Below are 17,474 nucleotides of genomic sequence, written 5' to 3'. Positions count from 1 at the left end.
GTAAATAAGTACGACTTTAAACAACTCAACTACATTCCTCACAAGCCAATGTGGTTGAAGACAATTGTTCTGGTCACAGGTAAAACCAGGAAGCTGGGATTTATAACAGGGTGTCGAACTGCTGGCTCAATTTTATGCGTTTGCACCAGAGTGATAAGAAAGAAAACAAATACCAATAGAAAAGCACGTAGACATTATATTGTGAGTTTTCTAAAAATTTTATTGGTAAAGAGTTTTAGAGTTTTAGAAGGTAAGCATCTTTATGCCCAACTCTAATACTAGGTAGGGAATATGAAAAGACTCAGCTAGAGCTCAGACAGAGCTTGGCTTTTGTGTTTTTTTTAATAAAAGTACTGTATACAGTGTATACACAGTACTGTATACAGTCTGTGTATACAATGTATGTACAGACTGATACTATAAACATCCAATTTGCAATAGACTGTATTCATCTGCTGTCAGAAACAGGCATCTTTCACACACAATTATACACCTGTTTATGTAACCCATATTTAATCATTTTTTCTCAGCATGATACAAACAAGTGCTGTACAACAATTAAGTTAGATTGAACCCAATAAAAGTTTATGTATGCTGGATTTCTCTGATGTTTTTTATTATCTGTATGATTCTATTGGCATATAGCTCCCACTGTATATTTTTAAAGATCTATTACCAGTTTGATTTTACTTAGCTTTCAATTACAATAAATTTAACTTTTGTTTTTTTTTAATTTTGAAGACAAATAAATCGATATATTTTTTAAAAGAATAATTTTTACATCAAATTAACATTTATTAGCAATGTTTAGTGTTTGAGATATCCAAACACGATCGGCCTGTAGGAATGTTTTTAGTTGAATAATTTTTTAATCTTTGTCCATGAGTAAACAGAAGTGAGATTATGTCTTATCTAATGAAAAAGTTGGATTTTAATTTTATATCAATACCAAATTCAATTTACAGTACATTTATAGATGCATTAAAGGTATTCAGACTCTTGCGCACCTTTCACATTTTGTTGCTTTTAAGCTTGCAGTCATGACACTTTGTAGAAGCAATTAATAGTTCAGGTGGGTAGCTGCATCAGCATGCGCAGGCTGCAAAGGAACAAGTAATAGGTTTATTCCATGCTGAAAAAAAAGAAGAAAGAAAACAACGTTTCAGCCGTGGAGCCTTCTTCAGGTGTCACCTGAACCTCAACTCCAGGTTGACACCTGAAGAAGGCTCCACAGCCGAAACATTGTGTTTTCTTCTTCTTTTCAGCATGAAGCAATTAATAGTTATGTACAAAGCAAAATAAATAAATAAAAGAAGCAAAGTAATAATATGAAGGAAAAATGGAAATGTCATGATTGTATAAACTCAGCATGCGTGGGCTGCAAAGGGACAAGTAAAGGTTTATTCCATGCTGAAAAGAGAAGTAAAGAAACACAATGTTTCGGCTGTGGAAATGTTGTGTTTCTTTTCTTCTCTTCCTCATTTAGCCTGGGCCATTCGATTAATTGGCTGGTCACTGTGTAAAATAATAGTAGTTCACATGGATTCAGAATAAATAAACCTACTGTATGTGTGTAAGGCAGACATTGATGGCAGGGAGGCAAGAAGGAAGTCATTACTAAAAATCTGCATTCTTAGAGCTCATATAGAGCTTGTACCAAATGACCTGAGTGACCCTGCAAAAATGTGGTAAAGGGTATTGTGGTCAAATGAAAGCAAATTGGAACTTTGTGATTTAAATGCCAAGTATTGCATTTGGTGCAGAACCAACACAGTGTATCTCCAGGTCTTCACCTGGTCTACACCAGGTCCCTACATTCAAGCATGCTGATGGCAGCATCATTCTGGAAGAGGTGTTAGTGGGGCCAGCAGGGGGCGCTCACCCTGCGGTCCATGTGGGTCCTAATGCCCCAGTATAGTGATGGGGACACTATACTGTAAACAGGCGCCGTCCTTCGGATGAGACGTAAAACCGAGGTCCTGACTCTCTGTGGTCATTAAAAATCCCAGGGCGCTTCTTGAAAAGAGTAGGGGTGTAACCCCGGTGTCCTGGCCAAATTTCCAATTGGCCCTTACCAATCATAGCCTCCTAATAATCCCCCTCTATGAATTGGCTACATTACTCTGCTCTCCTCCCCACTGATAGCTGATGTGTGGTGAGCGTTCTGGCGCACTATGGCTGCTGTCGCATCATCCAGGTGGATGCTGCACATTGGTGGTGGTGGAGGGGAGTCCCCATTACCTGTAAAGTGCTTTGAGTGTAAGCAATTATTATTAATTATTATTATTCTATAGTCTTCTCCTCAGCAGGCACTGGAAAATCTTTTATGACTGAGTGAAAAATGGATTACTTAAAATTTGAAAGAAAATTAACCTTTCAACAGGTCTGTTACACAAAGCACAAGGCCAAACTGACAATGAATGACTTTAAGTTGCCCAATCAAAGTCCGGACTTGAGTACTTCGGAGAATCTGTTAAAAACTCCTGTCCGTAAGCAATGGACTTAACTTGAGAGAGCTTGAACAAATAAGCCAAAAGGAATGGGCAAAAATTGCATCAAGCTAGTGTGCAAAGATGAGCTAAAAAGTCTTTCAGCCAAAGTTACTTCCGTTAGATACTGAATTCACAGGTCTGAATACTTATGCAATCAACATATTTCCATTTCTTTGCTTTAGTTTTTGCTGAATTTAATTTTTAACCATAGAAGTCTTCATTTTAAGTATTCAAGTTTTGAGTAAAATAGTTTAAACAAGTGTGTAAGCATCAATTTGCAATTTCACAAAATGGGACAATAAAGGTGGGGTCTGAATACATTAGCAAGGTACTGTATATATCTTCAAACTTATATACAGTATACAAACACGAAAAAGACAAAAAAAATGTGTTTTGGCACTGTTGTTGGCCTGAAAGTTTTTAATTTGTTTGGGAGTCACATTAAATGCCGTTTTCCACATACTTAAGGAAACAATAACTTTTTCAAATATTTTATTTCTTTAACCCCTTACATGCCTATTTGGATCCAACTAAGAAAACACAAGGCAAGAAAAATGATGCAGTGAAAAAATATTCAAAACATATAGTGACAAGCTTTAACATACATACACTTTACATCTTATATATTTCTTAAATGTTGTTCAAAATCTGTCGATTTTGACATCTTAGCCAAAATAAAAAGTATTTTAAATGCTTTACGTAATCTTTACGTAGACTATACAAGAATTTTATATATGAGTTAACATAGAGCGACATAGCAAAAAAATAAATATTTTAGTAAAGTAACTTTTTGTATTTTATATATATTTTGATTAGCTTACTTTTCGGTATGGTGTGTGTATATATACTGTATATATACTGTATATATATTTAAAGTAAAGCGATCTGTTGAGCAGTGATAGGAAATTTTCTCTCTATAGATGTCGTAGCTATAAATCTGATTGTGGCTGAGAGGACAGTAATCCTTGGCTATAAAATGGCTTGTTCTGCAAAAATCAGCCTTCAGTCTGAGAAGTAGATACATTGAAATATAGCAGTAATCTGAATTTGTAAAGGAGCTCTGCTGGGAGTATTATTGGAGACATTAGCACTCAACTATTTTAAGAGGACTACACCTTTTCATCATTTTAATATTTGAAATTGGTTTTGAATAATATGTCTAAAATGAAACCAGAAAGAAACGATGCTTGCATTCATGCATTATTATAAACAATATTACACATATTTTCCCCCTCTTTTGACTGCTACATACATTAACATTCATAACTGCATAAACAATGTCCTCAGTCAGTATATATATATAAGGTTAGAACAGGACAATTGTTTTTAGGATAATTTAAAACTGGGAAACTTACACTTAGCTCAAAAAATTGGCAGCAAGGTTACAGTTTTAGTTTTACATGCAGAACAGTGCAATCACCCAGCTGTCAATTTCTGGGTCTCTCCAGTGTTAAAAAAAACTCCTTGTGTATTTCTAGATGCTGGAGCATCTCAGTGTGTGTAACCAGAATAAGCCATTTGTGTTTTTTTCAATCAGGAACTGTCCTCTCACAAAAAGCAAAGCAAAGCCTAATACAAGACAACAGCTAAATGCAGTACATTCAGGAGTCCCGTGTCCACAGTTCACAGGCAAAAGCAATCCGTCTATAAGTGCTGAAATCTATTGTGCTCTAGGATTGACTAATCGAACTAGATATTTTTTATCTTTGGGAAATAATACCTAAAAACAACAACTATAGGATTACAATGTGCACAGATGTAAATATATTATCTCCTGTATTTGGGAGAGAACATTTCTGTTCTCAAGAACATTTGCACCCATATACATTGTAAAACAAACACTACATAATTTATTCTGGGACTTAGAATGAAGTGTTTGCAACATGTATATGAAGAACCTTACACCAAGCTATCACGCATACTTCCTTGACTAAACTATATTATGGTATGTATTATTATGTAAGATAACATGGGTGCAAACTATATTCAGAAACTTAAAATTAACACTTTTACACTGATAGAATTACATCCATTTTAACTGGCATGTTCTAAAAAATGCTATTAAAGGTTCTTTGTTTGAAATGGACCATCAATTAAAATCACTTACTGTACTTTCAATGCATTCTATTCTTTGGTTAATCAATCCAAAGCCCGTAAGATTTCAGTAAACCCTTTTTTCATTCAACTTTGCTTTTTTCTTTTGCCTTCTCTTAAATTAAGCTCACCGACATCATTTCCTCTTTTTTGCTCTTTTGTGCACAAAGATAGAGATTATCTCCCACCATTACCATTCCTGCCACTGCCCCTTGATGCACTTTCTCTGTCTCCATCTCGGTTCAACTCTAAGTCCTTCCAAGAAAAACATCACCAACCAAAAAACAAAAAGTAACAAATAAAACAAAACAAAAAAGCTCCTCCCAATAAACAAAATGACGGCTGATGGGAACTCATCGTTTCTGTGAGCCAATCATCACCTTGGAGACAAAGTTGACAATAGCTGTGGCAGGTTGGTCTGGGTCCATCTCAGCAAACAGGTGGCTGACATTATCTGTTGTGCTTCCTTGTTTCCGGGCCACAAATCCAAAAAATCTGATAGAGAAACAAAAAGTTAAAAGAATGTTAAGAATTTGACAGAACCTCTTTCCTTTCATCAAAGGTTTTTTTTTCCTTTTGGAATACATCAGACACTTTGAAATTTCTGTGAATTGATATTGTAGTTAAAGTGATCTTTCTTTAATTTACTCAATATTTTATTCAATATTGTATGACGCGACAGACTTCTGCACAAACACAGAAATGATGTGAGAATTAAAAAGGGTATCGATATTCATCTGCCAAATAAGGGGAAAGAAACTATTGCAATAAAAAACAGATTTGCTCTTAGTCATGTACAGTTTTATTTTACTGTATCACCACACAATTTAATCAGCAGCACACAAATAAACCAGCAACAGAATGTGACCAGGTCATCCAAGTCTATCATTGCAAGTGTTAAAAACAGTAGCAGGTTGTAATGAGATTAATTGCATGCTTTACTAAGGTTTATTAACTGGTTATGCAACTAGTAGCAAGCAACAAGCTTCAAGAAAAGCAACAACAAAGCTAACAGAAGCAAAAAAAAAAGCTGATATAAAAGTTTATACAGTTTAAAAGAGAAAAGAGATGAATGAGAAAGAGAGACAGCCAAGAACCTAGAATCCAGAAAGATAATTGTACTGTACAGTATGTTGTCAGGTTTTAGTGTCTCTAAATACCATAGCTTTTATGCGTTCATAGACATTATATTTCAGTAGTTTGGTGAAACACTAATTAATGTGAAAAAAGTATGGATTTTACAGGGATAACATATTAAAATTTGCCTTAACTGATCTTGATGAGGAAGTGGTAACCTGAGTGTAAGGCCAAGGCTGATGTGTCTCTGCTCACTTACAAGAAATGAGCCAGGGACCTACTGCAAGGGTGAAGATGAGGTGGAGGGAGGTATGTGAGATAAGATGAGCACAAAGAGCCCTCAGGAAGGTATCTGAGATATTTATATGTAAGAGAACAGAAGTTGGCAATATTAAAATGTGACTGCCTCCAAAACTCCTGGAATTTACAAACACCGGTTCAAAGGTTCTGTTAAATTATATTTATAGAACTTATGGGACAGTATATTAAAATTTGGCATAACTTGCCTGGCTGAGGAAATGACAGCCTGACTGCAAGGTTGGTAAGGACTGTAAGACCCACAAAAGACAGGCAACAAATGCTGCTGCTACTAGTAGGAATAGCAGAGGATGACAAGTCACAAATAGAGAATAGGAAAGTAAAGTTTGTCTCTGGTAAGAGTAAAAGCTGATTTCAAGAAAAGATGCTTGTAAATGGCACTCAAGTAGTAATATATTTAGAACAGAAGTGAGAGAGCCTAAAATTTGACCTTTTCCAAACTTCTGTTTACAAACTCCATTAGAAATTAGATCATATTTATTATTGTGTTTTTTTATACTCTGTCGGGATCAGTATTTGATTTCACTTCTATGAAAATAAAAGCTTACAAAACATACCCAAAAAGAAGAATTTGCAATAATAAGTAAAAAAAAACTTTTGGCTTTGAAAAACTTTGTAAAGCTACAGATTTGAGATATCTGTTCCTCACCAGTATAATAGTAAATTGCTCTTTGAAGGAAAAATCTTGAGACATTGTCATGTCAGTAACAAAAATAATATAAGACAATACAAGTTTTTTGCACTAAGTATGATTTAAATTGATCAAATAAGTCAAAAATAAATAAAAATGTATTGCTGTTCTGAGATCTGTTCATATTCATTCATGTTCATGTGAATGGAAGAGCTCTTATCCTCTGATTCAAATGAATATAAGCCCTTATTTGACAAGATTAGACAACTGTACTGACTTGGGTATCAAATAAGGTACCAGACAGGTTTCAGTATGTCTATTTTTCTGCAGCTCATGAGTGGATGTTTTGTTCACATAAATGTTTTTAGCATTAAGATAAAGATTATTTTATCACATGTTTATAGTAACATTTATTTTAGGTATGTAATATTTAAAGGCACAGTAAGTAATATTTTGAAACATGTTTAAAGACTTGTCTTTTCAGTATAGCTGTTTTATAATACGGTTCTCCCTTATTTTGGGGTTTGCAGAGAGATTTAACTGCAGGTTGTATTCTAAGTTAAGAAGGCAGCTTATCTCTTATTCTTGCCTTTGTGGGTGTTAAGAGTTTAATACTTTGTAAGAGTCTGGGATTTTTCTGTTTGGTTAGGATTTTAGGCCTCTGGGTCCTCTTTTCTGGAAACTTGTACTGTGCATAAGGAAACGCGTGTGTTATACATATATGTTGTGTGTAATGTAGTGTGTGTCACTGTTAATAAATATTTTTTTAACCAAGTGTGCCTGAATTATTCAAAAGAGACAAAATAATCCAATAATTGTGTTTTAAACAATAATAACATAATAGCTTACTTTGCACTGCCTCCATCTGCTTTACTCCACCTGTAAAATAGTTGCAGTTAGTCTTCATTTATAAAAGGTAAGAAGTACTTTGACTCTGTTAGTGTGTTAGTGAAATTGCAATGTGTTCAGAATGTCTTCAACACATTTCTGTTGTGTCTACCCCAGTTCTAATAAGAACACAAATGCTGTGATACTGTAAGTATGGCAATATTTCACTCATTCAAAATAAACTGATATTATAAATATGAGCTAATTAACCAACAAAATAGCTTACTCTGCAAGAATTACCTTTTGTTATTTTTTTAATTCTCACACCTCCAAAGATTAAAAAATTAACTTCTAAGAAAATTCATTTTTACATTTGGCTAACGATACTTACTTTCTTTCCTGTGGATCCAAATCACAAAATGTGACAGTGTTGATTGGATAGTGTCGCCGGAAGAAAAGCCTTCAAGCAAGAAAAAAATCCAAATTAGTTACATTACTTTGTTTGAAGTCATGGGTAAAGGTAGTGTATTGAGTATGGATCTAGTTATGCTAAATAAACAATATTTTGTTTTATCAAAACCTCCACAGCAGCTTTTAAGATAAAGTAACTTCTTTTAATGATTGATGTTTATAAACTGTATCTACATAACTATAGGAACTAATAATTCAAATAATTTAAACAAAATATTAAAATATGACAGCTGTTGCTCATTATATATTTTAAAAACTGTTTTGTTATCTATATACTGTTTTGTCTTAATTAATATTGAATAACATTAGTATTCAATACCCTGAATACTACTGCTTACTATATTATTGTTAGCAAGAAAGTAAGTTCACTTACTTTCTCTGGTTGTCTGTGAGGGTGATGCCTTGTGCAGATACTTTAAAATGTACAATGGTGGCGTTGTACGGTGGGTTAGCTGCAAGAGTTTCTGAAATTGCTTTAGCAATTGCTTGAGGGCCAGTGAGGGATTCCATGTCCACTGAGTTGATATAAAGGACATTGCAAGCTGTGAAAATAATGAAAACATTTTTTTCCATATTAAAGCAAGTAAATAAATATGTTGCACTCTTGAGATGAAATGTTAAGTCAGTACATATAAAACCTACAGTAGGTGAATAGGAAAATGCTTTAATCTTTTCTCAAGGCACTATGGAGACAATGTTATACTGTGTACAACACTTGTCCCTTTTGAAACAACAATGCAGTTGGTGCTGAAGACTTTAAATAACTCCTCATATACTGTATATATGCTTTATGGAATAAATAAACGTTTTTCTAAACTGACAAATAAAATGTCTTAAAAATTTAAAACATCTTTATGCTCATCATAAAGGATTATTGATTATTCTGAAATATAGTTTAACGTTCCAGGTGTAACACTTTGGTCTAATTACAGTCTATCTATCAAACCACATTAAAGTTCGACAGACTATCAATTTTCAGTCTTTATTAGTATAGACTGGAGGAATACCCAGCTTATGTCCATGTCATCTTTGCCCATTTCCGAAGGACATATCATATACGTATCTCACTCTCCTCGTCTAGAAACCCCTTCTCCCTATTTTCATTTTTCTAATGTGTTTCTCTTGCCTAGTTATTCCAGACTAGGCCCAACACTACACAGGGGGCTTTAAGAAGCCAGCTATGGAAGCCCAAATGGTAACTGTCCATCCAGTGAAAAACAGTCAAACGTCCCATTACCTTACATATAAAACTAAAAGATAAGTGATATGCTATTAATGAGGTTATTATTGAGTATATCATCCTAGATGCACAATAATTTTTGTTCTCACACCTAGCAAAATACTAAAAATAATTTTTAATTAAAACAATATAAAAAAACATTTGTAGATATGTAAAAATCAGGAAAAGCAAATATTAGTTTATGTTACATTTTATTTTCAAGGTTCAGGAATTCAGCCTATAGAGATGCAGCTGCACAGACATGCAAACGGTATAGTTTCCATGCTACTGTGTAGAAAAGGTAAGTCCTTTATGAAAATTAAGTATTTTTACTATATTGAAAAGTATTAAAGGCAAGCTTTCTAGGCATGTCTTAAAACAGGATAGAAAGACAGAATTCCATATATTATAAAAAACACTTGCCCATGCAAATACTGCACAGCATAGAAAAAAAATGATGCATTTATTTTCTTGTCCAAATCGATATTATCAAGAACGTAGACAGGGACAAAGATTCACAGATAAAATATTAATTACCATGGGCTTCTGGAGGGACCTTCTGCCCTATATTAATATGACAGTAACAAAAGAGTGGGAAAAATAGACTCATTAATGATATCATATAACTAAACAATGGCAATGTAAAATAATATTTAAAAAAAATTAATTGGTAATGTTTACTTTTATTTTTGTAGGCGTTGTTGAATGAACAACATGAATTAGTCAAATGTATTGTTATTATCACAACTGCCACAAACCATACAATTGTAGCTGAAAAACATTGCCAACATAAACAATGAAAAATATTTGAGCTGTTAATTCCTGGAAAATTTAAAACATAATAAAATAAATCCTTTAAAGACAGTTTTATGTAAAAGGAAACAAAAGAAATGAAAAACATGTAATATTGTTTTTATGAAATCCAGTGTGACAATAGGTTTTCATTTTTTCTGGATTTTCTTTATCAGTTCAATTAAGTTGTTAGAAATAAAGTAACCCAAAAAAATACATTGTGATAATTTGGTCTGTGAATCTTTCTACTTATCTACGTTATTTTAACAACTATAATGTCGTAACTTTAATTGTGAATGATAGCATGTCCATAAAAATCATAGAATAATTCATATTAAAAATGGATAATATGCTTGCATTTTGTGACTTGAGCTTTGTTTAAAAGCTCTTCTTTAAAACCCTTCATTCTATTTTGGGGTATAATATGCCATCTAAATGATACATATCTAGATTTCTTAAAATGCAAACAAAATATATTCTAATTTTAAAAGAAAATGATAATAGGTAAGAGATAACAATCCTCAAAGGAAAGAGCAAACGATTTGCTTAAACTAGAGGTTTGTCCAATAGAACAAATTATGCTTCTATATCTAAGAAAATTAAATGAAATGGTTTTTGAAGAACTTCGTCATTCCATTTCCTGACCGCTTTATCCAATGAAGAGTCGCTGAGGAGCCAGAGCCTATACCAGGAAGCAACGGGAGCAAGGCAGGATACAACATGGACAGGACGCCAGTGCATCGCAGGGCACACTCAGACATGCACACACACACACCAATTGCCCAGAAGCCAATTAACCTATATCTTCATTGTTCTTTTTCTCCATGCTAAAGATGTGTAAATTGATTTAAAATCTTACTATTTTTAAACTTTGTTTATTTATTTTATTTAAGTGTTCACAATTGTTATGAAAAAATAAAGACGTTTAAAATTGTATAAATAAAGATCTAGACAGTATTTTTGTATTGTAATGGGGGAGTTTGCATTTGATTTCTGTTTAGATTCTGACCCCCAAAATAAAGATCAACAACACTGTGAAGTCAAGTACAGTATGTGGACGAACACCAAAATTTTCTGATTCGTCTCTACCTGCACCCTGTTTCAGAAGATCTGAGGCTGAATTTGTAGGTGTTGCTACCTCTGGGGTTTCATCATGAGGATCTAGAGGAAAAAAAACAAACATAAAGAAACACCTGATATATTATACTATACCAGTTATTCTAATTATAATGCGTATACTGTAAAAGGTCACAAATTAGAGGTAGATTATTAGTAAGCTAATCAATCTCTAGGCAGTGTGTCTTTGGAAGCTGGGAGGAAATTGAATCACTGGCACAAAATTGAGGACATTTTGAAATTAAGTACAAAATCACAAGATCTCAACTGACTCCTTTGACCCTTGCACAATTCAATTCAATCACCAGTAAATTATGCTTTTCAAATTCAGGAGAGTGATTTAACATAGATTCATTGTTTCAGTGAGATGCAATATTCAGCTAACATAATCAGGCAGGGACTATGCAAGTTACATACCATAGGATCTTTGTGGGTAACATGAATCTAGAAATTCAGTATGTGCACAAATCAGAATGATTGAAGTGTCTCTAATTGGGCATTTCCTAATAATTAAAGGGATACTTAATCTGTATGTTGTGTTGAATAAAAATATGTTGTTTAGTAACAATTTGAGGGATCTTTGTAGAAAATAATAGATTTTTAGTGAAATGTTTATTCATTAAACATGAACAATCTTATTGTTTTTTCCAAAAATTATGGAGAATAAGCTTAGGCTCTGTGCTGCAGAGAGCAGGTTTACAGTTTTTAATCCTGTATGGGACACTACAGTTGTACTTAGATTGCTCCATTAAATAACTTTCTGCATAAATGGGACTCCAGGTCATCACTGTAAATGAGAGTTTGTTCTCAATTCCTATACCTGATTAGACAAAGGATTAAAAATTTCCTAGTCTATTCCTTTAATTTGCACTGGAACATGTCACACAAACCTTTATCACCATGGAGTTCGCAATAATAAGTATTTTTTTTTTGCTAATTCTAATAAAAGACCTCATGGACTATAACATGGTGTACATTTTGTACTGTACAAAGTATTGTGTAAATCTAATGGTGAAAGAAACTTTATAAAAGGCAAAGAAACGTTAGCAGTCAAAAACGCCAATGTCAAAAATCTCATGAAACAATAAGACATTGTATGAAACATGAGAAGAGACAATCTATAACACAAACATAACTGAAAAGCTGGACAGCCAGATGCCTAAACATCAGAGTTTAAATGATGCTCATAAACAGGAACCAGGAGCTTCAAAATGTTATTTTTTTATAGAGTGACATAAAGCAAAAAAAAATACCTCTAGCTGGGATAACAAGTTTGCAGGGAAGAGCCAGGGGAGTAATTGAGTGCTGATACACCAGTGCAGACAGACACCCTGGGAAAACAAATAATAATACCCTTTTATCCTGTAGTACAGTATGTATTGGTAAAACAACAGTTTTGAACTACTGTCTAAGGCACTGTTAACAACCGATGGGAATGGCGTTATGATGAAACAACACATGTCGGCTGGGACAGTAGGTGCAGAGGGTTGGACGCTTGGACAGAAATGGAGATGGGGAGCGGTGGAGAAGATCAGAGTGGATGAAACTAGGAAGAGAGAGACGAAAGGGCAGGGATACAAAACTGCCATAGTTGTTCAGAGATTCTTGGACTACTTGTCAACATGAGGACACCTGGTGGCAAAAATGCAGACTGCATGGTGCTTGTTTTCAAAGGAGGGTTGAGGCAAGAAAGCAAATCCAGTCCTGGATGAAAGCATGCAAATAGTGTCAAATGTGAAACACATCCATCTGCAACAAAGCAAAATACCAAATGCTAAAAAAGAAGGACCCTAGAGAAGGTTACTACTTCTGAAGTCCTTTAGGTCCTGCCTTATTATAGTAAGCAAACCATGTACTATGATTTAATTTTTAGTTTGGAGTGTGAGCTGAATACATCAAATATATATATTTCCCGATGTGACAAACACGTTAAAGAATTCCGTTAAGTAATATCCACAAATATCCATACTATACTGTACATCAACTAAAGTATTAGTGTTGTCCTAGCAGACTGCCTTCTTCTAGATGCGATTACTTACATCACCGTTTTGCAAGCAATAATTAAAATATTAAAATATTTAGAGCAATGCATACTACAGTAACAACAATATAACAGCAAATCTCAATATTTACAATTTCAGTTGTTTTGATTAGTTTGTAGTCAATACATGAAATTTATTATTTTCTGAAACCAGGAGCATTACAAATTCGAAGTCAGGTCCAGGCTTCACTTTTGGCATGGGATTCCCTTTTTACAAAATAAAATACTGTACAGCCACGCTACATCTTAAAATGCTAGCTAGGCTATGTATTTTATGTTTACATAACATCAAGAAATATGATTATTAGACTAAGAAAAAACATTAAATGAACTACCATTTCAGTAACATCTAACCTAACACAAGTGCCACCTATCGATCTGTTTTGAACAGTGAAGGGCTGAAAGTGGTATACCACAGTGTATTGACATGAGATTTGACAAGCATTCTAAATGGCTGCATCTGTGTTTTGATTTTCTAATTTGGAGTTATTCATATTAATATTTTTTGGGTTATTTGCTGTGAAAGCAAAACTAGGTAAAAGAAGGCAGGTTTTGGTGTTGTCCTTGTATTTATGACTTTGTGAATGCCTGGCCATTGATCATAAACTCAAGAAATTTACTTTTGCATTTCAAAAATAGAATTGGCCTGATGCTCTATTTTCTATTTAGCTGAGCTATTCTTTCATGGAGGATGCTTAAATATTGTACATTAACAGAAAATAAGATTTAAAAAGTAGAAGTACAGAATTTTAAAATTATTTATCCAGGTGCTGGAACAGGTAAGGCATCTATAAAAATGCTTCTTGAAAGTTATGCTGCAGGCTGCCCTTGCTACTGTACCATATGTGAGCAGTCTTAATCCTCTGTTAGTCACATTGTGCTACTTGGCTAACCCAGTATAAATGTAAAACAGACGTTTTAGGGTTTTGGCTCATACTTAATCCTTTCATGTTACAGGTCCCTGATTGCCAGTCCTTAAAACTATATTTGAGCACAAAGAATTTATTCAACTATATATTGGTAAGAGAGTTTAATGTAAACAGCTGAAAGGGAAATGGTTTCCACTAGAAAAGACATTCTTTCCCAAGCTAAGAAAAATTAATCTCTTTCTGTTGCTTAGATCTGACCATGGATTGGAATTAAACAGAAAGGCTTTCTTAAAGAGGAGGGGAATGTTAGATGAAAGGTTTTAAAATACATTATCATTAATACCTTATGGATCTCATAAGTATTGTTAATTGTGTAAACTAATCTCTGAAAAACTTAATATTAAACAAGTAAACACAAGCCTCAGACTTGTTTAAATACATACTATCATTTACATCTAATGTTATAAAAAATTGTCTTCTCTCTCTGGTTTCATGGCTTCATCACTTTAATGAAGTACCAGTAAGTTACAGAAATAAGGAGAATAACATTTCGAATTATTTCTGAATACATCAGGACACTTTTTGTTTTTAGTCAAGGTGTGTTTAGTTGTTTCTAATGTACTTATGTACTTCTGACTTAGGCTATTTGCCATTCTAAGTTGCAACTGAGTCATAAGTATGTAAGCAGACTGTTGAAGAAGACTAAGCTTCTATAGGGCCATAACACTCAACAGTTTATGGACAAATCTTTAGATAGGACAATAATTGAAACATTAAAATTATTTTGACACTCCCATTCCTTTTCTGCTTCTCAATCATTCAGAATTTCTCACAATAATAAACAGACGCTTACATAACATTTACCCAAACAGGATGTTTTCAAAGTAATGACAAACCCAACCAATACTGTAGCTGTACTGTACCTTTCACATGGAAGTAGTGATAAGAAATTCTTGTCTGTGTAGCTAAATATAACATGTATAATAAAAATAACATCCCGACATGAACATCAAGGCCATAAACGTGACTTAAACAAGATTCCAAGACTTTACTCTTTTGCCTTTTAAACAAATATACAAGCATGCTGATTACAGAAGACACATATTTGTTAGTGTTAACCACATTTAACGATAGACGACTTTTTACGCGACAAAAAATGTTTACTATTTAAACTTCTTCTGTTTTTCTTAGAAGAAGTTTTTTTCTTAAAAGTCGACAACTATACACTACAATATAAAAATAAAACATTACACATTGATACTGCCGAAGAACATAAGAAGGGCTTCAAGAAAAGGCCATATGGTCTGTCTAGTGTATTTGGTTGTTAGAATGTGATTAATCCAGGAATTTCTTCAATTTCTTCAATTGTATCAAGGTATAAGATTCAACAATGTTACTGAGTAGTTTGTTCCAGACTCCCACAGATGTCCTCTGTATAAAGATGTATCTACTGTTCTCAGTTTTAATTACATTTCTCCTGAATATCTGCTTGTGTTCTGTAGGCTGTATTTTACTGTTAATCTTGACAAAGTCCTTCAAGATTGCTTTGTCAGTATGTTTGAAAAGTCACTGTTAGTCTCCTTGTTTCAGAATTAAAAAGATCATGAATTCATCTTTTTATTATAGGATTATGGTTACAGTATATCATTCTCTGTGTAACCTGACAAGCAAAAGTTTACAATTATATTAAAAGAGGTCTAAATCATGGGTTGTATAGTTTTAACATTACTTCTCATACCAGGAATGCTACCTGCTTGTCATTGTTCTACATACAAATTGTTTGTATCCTTTCACTTTGTTACCCATTTATTGTTACACATTTGCGTAGTTTAATTAACAGTAACTAATATAACAACTAAGCTCCTTTTTTGTCTTATTTTTTGTCATACTCTCAGCTCCAGAAGATGGCACTAAATACAACATAGTGGCATCGTACATAGACTCACCAATCTACTGACTTCATCCTCCACATTGTTCAAAAATCTGTGCATTTACAACTACAAGGCTTGGCAATAGAAAATTCAGCTGCTATACAGTACAAACCTCAATCCAAAAGGTGCAGGGGTTTTTAAAGGATAAAGAATTTCCAAGTCAATTTGGTTATATTACCAATCTGTTAAGTACTTACCAAAGTAAGGTTCATTAGGACACCCCTTCAGTTTAACCCCTTTGGGACTTGTTTCTATCAAAAAGTGTCGCACAAGCTCATTGGTAATGTCACCTGCAACAAGAGGAGCAAGAATATAAGTCTGTTTTCTCAGGCGTGTATGCAGAATGCTTTTGGGCACTTGTCTGTGTTCAAAAGTAGAATGTTAATTTAAGTATGATTGATTATAAAACAAAATACTATTGACAATGAATATAGTTACCTAAGTTTAGAAACAACAGATTACAGTAATTTAATGGCTATATACAAAGATTCAGGCAATGGGGTTGAAAATGCCTTTGACAAGGTGTAGCAGAGCTAGTCTCATCTGCCTAGGCTGAGGGAGGTCTCCTCTAGCTCATGCGGCTGGCTCCCTGTGGGTTCGCGCCCCAGGTGTTACGGGCCAAATCGGCGGGGTGGAGCGGCGGAGGTCAAGAGATTGTGCGGAATCGCGACGGTCACACAGGCTTAAGACTAATGTCTAGCATTGTAAATACAGTACATCTTATTTTAAAGAGCTGATAGTGATGTAGATTTGTAATAGGGATAATGCTTACGTATTGTTGCATTGTCTGAGAGGGAGACCCATTTAGCAGGGAGACCATTAGTTCATAATGACTGAGCAATAGACAGTGCTTTGGCTGGGATACCATACCTTTTTTATTTTGCTGTACCACTGTGGGAGGAGGAGAGGCTACCTTCATGGCAAGGCCGTAGGCTCCCCTGAATGAGTGGCTGTCTCGTATAACAAAGGCCCCCGGCTCTCTGTCCTTCAGCAAACCGATTGCTGAAAGAAGAAGGGAAGGGGAAATCCAGTGTTTTATGATCTCCTTTCAGATACAGTTACCACATAATCTCCTTATTTTGGTGTTTGTAATCAGAAAGAGAGAAGGAAAATGAGAGATTGTGCATAATGGGTTGCATTTCATTTAATAATATTTAGCACAAATAAAAGTCAAAGTCAGAATTAAAAAAATGTGCCCTCAGAATATGTTTAGTATTTTGTTATTTCCCATATAACTATATGCATACGGAGTAAATTAAGATGCACATGTACAGTATGTCATTACATTGCTACTGCTTGCAACTATACTTCTGTAAGTGTGCTAAGCTAAATGGAGATTTCTTATGAAGAATGGTTAAAATTAATAGTAGAGTCAATAAGATTTTAATATATGTACTGTAGTATAGCTAAAGCGTACTGAACTATAAACAGCACCAATATCAAATTAATTTAGATCAAACTAATTTTGTTAGCACAATCCAACCTGCATACTCTCCCTTACCTTGCTCCCGAGAAATGTCTGGTTTATACCAGAACTTTGAAGTATCCTGCACAAACTTCACATTGGCCCTTGTCTCTGGACTTGCATCTGTACA

General features: G+C 34.1%; 1 protein-coding gene across 13 annotated transcripts in view; it reads right to left on the bottom strand.

The window, feature by feature from the left end:
• Positions 1 to 2,967: 2,967 nt before the first annotated feature.
• The window catches only part of tns1b (tensin 1b), a 254,799-nt gene continuing 240,292 nt past the window's right edge, over positions 2,968 to 17,474 (bottom strand). For 10 of the 13 annotated variants that reach the window (XM_015359171.2, XM_006636697.3, XM_015359176.2 and 7 more), the window contains 10 exons: positions 17,381 to 17,467; positions 16,750 to 16,881; positions 16,077 to 16,169; positions 12,292 to 12,369; positions 11,012 to 11,083; positions 9,668 to 9,694; positions 8,285 to 8,453; positions 7,832 to 7,900; positions 7,462 to 7,491; positions 2,968 to 5,081 (listed from right to left, as the gene is read on the bottom strand). In XM_015359171.2, the coding sequence (XP_015214657.1) occupies positions 4,940 to 5,081; positions 7,462 to 7,491; positions 7,832 to 7,900; positions 8,285 to 8,453; positions 9,668 to 9,694; positions 11,012 to 11,083; positions 12,292 to 12,369; positions 16,077 to 16,169; positions 16,750 to 16,881; positions 17,381 to 17,467 (899 nt within the window). In that variant the 3' untranslated portion in view covers positions 2,968 to 4,939. The remainder of the gene's footprint in view (positions 5,082 to 7,461; positions 7,492 to 7,831; positions 7,901 to 8,284; positions 8,454 to 9,667; positions 9,695 to 11,011; positions 11,084 to 12,291; positions 12,370 to 16,076; positions 16,170 to 16,749; positions 16,882 to 17,380; positions 17,468 to 17,474) is intronic. The other 3 variants (XM_015359174.2, XM_069196623.1, XM_015359182.2) reach the window with 1 other exon arrangement.

The sequence above is a fragment of the Lepisosteus oculatus genome, chromosome 12, assembly GCF_040954835.1.
Source record: "Lepisosteus oculatus isolate fLepOcu1 chromosome 12, fLepOcu1.hap2, whole genome shotgun sequence".
Lineage (NCBI taxonomy): Eukaryota > Metazoa > Chordata > Actinopteri > Semionotiformes > Lepisosteidae > Lepisosteus > Lepisosteus oculatus.
The sequence above is the reverse complement of the archived record's forward strand: the minus strand, read 5'-3'. Positions and strand labels throughout refer to the sequence as shown.